Source organism: Pelophylax lessonae, assembly GCF_965119305.1.
Source record: "Pelophylax lessonae genome assembly, chromosome: 8".
In the NCBI taxonomy this organism is placed as follows: domain Eukaryota; kingdom Metazoa; phylum Chordata; class Amphibia; order Anura; family Ranidae; genus Pelophylax; species Pelophylax lessonae.
Genome location: NC_138775.1, coordinates 286,989,409 through 286,995,873, shown reverse-complemented (window position 1 = coordinate 286,995,873; position 6,465 = coordinate 286,989,409). Strand labels below are relative to the sequence as shown.

At 44.7% G+C, this 6,465-nt stretch overlaps 1 protein-coding gene across 2 annotated transcripts in view; it reads right to left on the bottom strand.

Annotated features, from left to right (window-relative positions):
- Window positions 1–448: 448 nt before the first annotated feature.
- PLPP3 (phospholipid phosphatase 3) overlaps window positions 449–6,465 on the bottom strand; it is a 100,503-nt gene continuing 94,486 nt past the window's right edge. For both annotated transcript variants that reach the window (XM_082264825.1, XM_082264824.1), the window contains exon 6: window positions 449–924. In XM_082264825.1, coding sequence (XP_082120951.1) covers window positions 814–924 — 111 coding nt within the window. In that variant the 3' untranslated portion in view covers window positions 449–813. The remainder of the gene's footprint in view (window positions 925–6,465) is intronic.

Sequence of the window (6,465 nt, the reverse complement as noted above, 5' to 3'; positions counted from 1 at the left end):
AATTCTCGACAGTCTTCCAACAGGAATCTTCTCCATGAGCAAGAGAACTTTGAACAAGGGCAAGGCTGAGTTGGGCAATTTTCGGCAGTCTTGCATTTTTTTTTTTTCTGGTGAGCTCAAGTAGGATACACAGAAGAAAGGGCGCCGACTTGGCTATCCTTAGTGGGAATGCCTGATTCAGGTTTTTTTTTTTTTTTTTAATTACTGGTGAATTATGCAAAATTTTTATATATATATATATATATATATAGGTATATACAGATTTTTGCACACAGAGATCCCTCTGGTGTTGTCAACCTTTCTCGAACCACACCGATATAACACAAAGTGACTCTCAGGACCTGGGCCCGATTGTCAGTGCTATATCTTCGTAAAAAAAAAAAAAAATTCTTAGTGCTATCGTTACTTGTGGGCTTCTCTATAAACCAAGTGGATCTATTTGACTCCCTTTTTGAAGAAAAAAAAAAAAAAGTTTAGCGTTCATAAATTTATGAACAGAATAATTGTTCATTAAAACATGAACAGATAATGATCGGTTCTACATCCGGAATTCCAACTCCATCTTCCGCCGTTGCTTGGCTTTCTGTTAGTCGGTAATCACCCACGTTATGCGCCATTGCAATTGAAAAGGCCTCATAGCAGACATTTTTTTGTTGCTTTTTTTTTTTCTCTTTTTTTTTTTTTGCTTTTTGTTTTTTTTGGGGTTGGGTATAAAGTCTTTCCCTACATTCTACTGTCTGATGAGATTTGAAAGCAGCAGGTAGTTGAATTCACCGTCAGAAGTTATGTTCACGATCTTTTTTTTGTGGTTCTTTATACGATATTTCTGTCGATAATGTCCACAGGTGACAGAGTGTCCCTCTTTACAGGGGGTGGTGGGCAGCTCTTCTTTGATGGCTTGAAAAGGTCAGAAACGAAAAAGACCTGGAAGATAAAAAAAAAAATACAATTTGGTCAGCCAAGAATAGCTTTTTATTTATTTATTTATTTTTTATATTTATACATTATATATTATATTTTTATATTTATATATATATATATATATATTTTTTTTTTTCTTTTTAACCACTTGCTTACCGCCCGCCACATATATACTGCGGCAAGCTGGCTCGATTGCGCGAATCGACGTATGGGTACGTCGGTTCGCGGGAGCGGAGCTAGGGCCAAGCGTGCGCCCCCGGCAGCAGGGATGCCGATCCATGGGGCCGGCGGCCGCGATTTAGACCCGGTTCACACTAGCGCGACTTGTCAGGAGACTTGGTCGCCTGACAAGTCGCGGTGGGTCGCCTGCCATAGATTAGCACAGGACCCGTTCTAATAGGAGCGACACAAGTCGCTCCGACTTAGAAAAAGGGTCCTTGTACTACTTTGGGGCGACATGGAGGCAACCTGCATAGACTTCAATGATATGAAGTCCGTGCATGTCGCACCGAGGTCGCGGTGCACTTCACAGGTCGCCCCAGCAAGTAGCGTCGCCCCTATGTGAACGGGGTCTAAGAGAACGGCAGACCGTTCTTCACTCTGAAATGATCACAGAGCTCCTGTGATCCTTCTATATATATATTCATATATATAAATATATATATATATATATATATATATGCACATTATATATATATATATATATATATATATATATATATATATATACACAGTATACACACAGTATATATATATATATATATATATATATATATATATATATATATACACAGTATACACACATATATATATATATATATATATATATATTCATATATATTCATTTCACAAGTCCCGCCCCCCCACAGTTAGAAAACACTCCCCTAATCTCACACTTAACCCTTTGATCACCCATAGGTTAACCCCTTCCCTGTCAGTGTCATTATTACAGTAACAGAGCATATTTTTAGCACTGATTACTGTAGTGATGTCACTGGTCCCCCCAAAAGTGTCAAAAATGACAGTTAGGGGTCCGATCTGTCCGCCACAATGTCGCAGTTCCGCTCTGTGGTCTCTGGGGTCATTTCACAAGTCCCTCCCCCATACAGATAGAAAACACCCCCTAGGCTCACAAATAACCATTTGATCACCCATAGGTTAACCCCTTCCCTGCCAGTGTCATTATTACAGTAACAGTGCATAATTTTAGCACTGATTACTGTAGTAATGTCACTGGTCCCCCCAAAAGTGTCAAAAATGTCAGTTAGGGGTCCGGTTTGTCCGCCACAATGTTGCAGTTCCGCTCTGTGATCATTTCACAAGTCCCTCCCCCGTACAGTTAGAAAACACTCCCCTAGGCTCACAAATAACCCTTTGATCACCCCTAGGTTAACCCCTTCCCTGCCAGTGTCATTATTACAGTAACAGTGCATATTTCTAGCACTGATTAATGTAGTAATGTCACTGGTTCCCCCAAAAGTGTCAAAAATGTCAGTTAGGGGTCCGATCTGTCCGCCACAATGTTGCAGTTTCGCTAAAAATCACAGATCGCCGCCATTACTAGTAAAAAATAAATAAATAAATAAAACATGACATAAATCTATCCCCTAGTTCGTAGACGCGATAACTTTTGCGCAAACCAATCAATATACACTTATTGGGATTTTTTATTTTTTACCAAAAAATATGTAGCAGAATACAAATTGGCCTAAAAGGATGAAAAATGTTGATTTTGAAATTTTTTGTTTTAGAAATGTTATATAGCAAAATCTGAAAAATATATATATATATATTTTTTCAGAATTGTCGCTCTTTTTTTGTTTATAGCACAAAAAATAAAAATCGCACAGGTGATCAAATACCACTGAAATCCCACTCAGTGCACCCCAGAAGTCCGTCCATCAGTCTGGTTGTCTCTCTCTTACCAAGACTCCCAACAAACTTATCAAATACAACCAAAAGAAAGCTCTATTTGTGAGAAAAAAAAAGGACATCAATTTTATTTGAGTGCAGCGTCGCATGACTGCGCCATTGTCCCTTAAAGTAACGCAGTGCCGAATCGCAAAAAAATTCCTGGTCATTAAGGGGGCAAATCCTTCCGGTCCAGAAGTGGTTAAAGTCTAAAGAAACGCACATTTTTTTTTATTTTTTTCTCTACGAGTGCCAAATAATGTACGGAAAATTGAGAACTCGCAGTATGCTTTGACTGAAATGGTATCGAGTAACATTAAAAAAATTGTGTAGAAACCTCAACAGCCTCAAAGAAGGTGAGAGGCGATTTTCACCCGGCACTGAAACCTTAGAGTTGGGTGGAATTCGGTGTGCTGTAATTAGAGACGCGTTGCTCGCTGTTCCAGAACAGAGATGTACTGGATAGAGGTCCCACACCGATTCCTCCGTGGCTGAAAAATTCCTCCTTGCTCCGCTTCCAGCAGAATGCGGCTGTCATAACTCCAACCACGGAATTTGTCTTTTGGAAGGAATGGAGAACCCGAGATAAATCAGCGCAGGTCCTCCTCTTAAAGAAGACTTATACTCATGGTAAAAAGTCTTGGTGGGCTCACTTTTAAAAGTAAACCTGTCCTGAGAAAATAATACGAGGGCAGGGTCTGGACAATGGGTGGCAGAAGGGGCAGCTGCCCCTGGCGCCGTTAACTGCGCCGGTGAAGGTCCTTTGCTATCTAAGGGAAGGAGGCGCCACATGGAGAGTTCCCGCCCCTGTAGAATTTTAGGTCTGTAAGATTTCAGGGAGGGAGGGGATAATTGCACTGGGGATACAATGGGGGGACTGGATTTGTGGTAGGAGGGGGGATTTGAGGAGAGGATAGAAATTGGCCTGGGGGGGGGGGGGGGTTGTGCTATAAACAGACATTTGGGGGGGTGGGGGATTTGTGCTAGAAGCAGTGGTATATTTTGGTTTTGTGCTGCCCTGGGCAAGAAAAAAATCAGGCGCCCTCCATCTAAATTTGTCCCACCCCGGCCGCGGTATACCGTTCTTGTTTCAGGGTCTGATGAGGAAGCTGCAATCTTTTACATGAGGAGGCACTGATTGGCAGCACTGATGGTGCACTGATTGGAATCACTGATTGGCAGCACTGATGGTGCACTGATTGGCAGCACTGATGGTGCACTGATTGGAATCACTGATTGGAAGCACTGATGGTGCACTGATTGGCAGCACTGATGGTGCACTGATTGGAATCACTGATTGGAAGCACTGATGGTGCACTGATTGGCAGCACTGATGGTGCACTGATTGGAATCACTGATTGGCAGCACTGATGGTGCACTGATTGGCAGCACTGATGGTGCACTGATTGGAATCACTGATTGGAAGCACTGATGGTGCACTGATTGGCAGCACTGATGGTGCACTGATTGGAAGCACTGATTGCCACTGAGTGGCAGCACTGATTGGCAGCGCTCACGAGCACTGCTGTGACAGCGTGAGGAAAAGGAATGCTGATAACCGGCAACTGTGTTTACATCGTGATTGGACACAGCCGATTGCATGGTAAAGAGCTGCTGTGATTGGCTCTTTACCCCGATCTGTGATCAGCTGTGTCCAAAGAACACAGTGATCACAGAGCGTGCCTGGGAACGTGGGGGGCACAGGTTCTGGGAGGACATCAATAGACTCCCTCCCAGAACTGGACAACTGCGCTGTAGCCATCATTCGACTATAGCACGATGGTTAAAGAGCGCCCCCTGCCCTTCTGCCTTGGGGGCAGCTCCAATCCCCCCCCCCCCCCCCCGAAAAATGCCACCCAAAGCAAATGCCTTTCTTGCCTGTCAGTAGATCTGCCCCTGGCTAGGAATGGTGTTTGTTTTTGTTTTTTTTTTTTGGGGGGGGGGGGGTTGTGCTAGGAGGGGGTATTGGAGAGATTTGAGTTGGGAGAAGGGGGGATTTTTGTATTTTTATTTGGGGAGAGGGAATTTATGCCTGGTGGGAAGGGGGAGGCAAGTGTGCAGATCAGTGCTGTATTTATTTATTTATTTATTTTTGGGGGGGGGGGGGCTTTATTGCATAGCCTTCATCCTTCCTTTCTTTAAACCCTAATGAAGGGGTGGGTTTTGGCCCCCCCAAAACGCATTGGCTTTATTACATGACCTCTTAGTTCATAGGTTGGCACTTCAATTATTTATTAGCAAAACCTGACAGAGGCTCTATCTCTTCAACGCTAAAACTTTGACTAAAGATAAACTTTAAAACACAAAGCTTAAAACAATCCAGTGCAGGGGCGTAACTGCAGGGGTTGCAATTGCAACCGGGCCCCATGCTCCAGGGCCTGCGCGGCTCCCCTGTACACCTGGATAGGAGGGGCGGCAGGGGGGGGCAGCATGTAGAGAAATCACTGTCCTCCTTTTTCCTCCTGTAGCTGCAGGAGGAAAATGGAGGAGATTGGTTCCTCTGTATGCTGCCCCGCCCCTCCTCCTATCCAGTTCACTTGTGTTCTACTGTCTCTGGGCCCCTGTGTGCTCCCCTGATCCCCCCCCCCACACACACACTGTGCTCCCTCTCCTGCCGGCTGCTGCAGGAGATGTGTCACAATAGAGAACCAGGAAGGGGTCGGTAAATATGTAATTCACCAGCTCCTTCCTTTTCTGAATGGACAGAGTCATAGTCAGTCACATTGTTAAAAAAATAAAATAAAATGATAAAAAATAATACAATTAAAATAACACAAAATATAAACTACTGACACCAGTGGGTGAACTTCTAGGATCACAAAGGTCACACTTGGGATCGGGCCCTGGCATTCCACCACCGTGGGGAGGCCCCAAGATGGCAGGAAGGGGGCCCACTGCAGAACTTGTGAAAGGGTCCCGCTGCAGGACCGTAATAAAGGGCACCGCAACCAGAGTAAAGGGCCCCAGGATCAGTGGGAAGAGCCCCAGGCTTGAAGGGAAGGGCCCCCGGCCAGGGGTCCGGGGGGGGGGCCCTTCATTGTTTCTTGTGCCGGGGCCCTGAAGGTTCTAGTTACGCCTCTGATCCAGTGCGTTGATCAGTGGACAGTAAACACGTAAAGCTAAACTCTGGATCCCAAAAAAAATGACTTGGATTAGCTGCGGTTCTGCTATCTGTAATGGGACTGGAGGTGACTCCTTGCTGGGATTTGTAGTCCCAGAGCCCCTGCCTGCTGAGCACTTACAGAATGAATGGAAAGCTTCTTCTACAATTACATTTCTATTCTTCAGCTTCATCCCTGCTGACACAAAAGGTTCACAGCAATGGTAGGAAGAGATATTTGGCCGCGATTTCCTGAATCCCCAATAAAGAGATCCGTCAGCAGGATGTGAAATAGACGACTTTTACATATCGGGGGCAGAGATACAGCTGCAGGAATAGGAGTGTGAGCCGTCAACTTTCCAGCCAACCTCCACCTAATTTCCTGCGACTCCCGACAACTCGCAGTGTCAGCTGGGGACAGCGCACAGCGGGGGGTCACACATCCCTCCGGGGTCATCTATAACACTCACTTTATGACTTTTTTTTGTTCGGGTTTTATGAGACTTTGTGTTTTCTTAGGCTTTATTTATGGC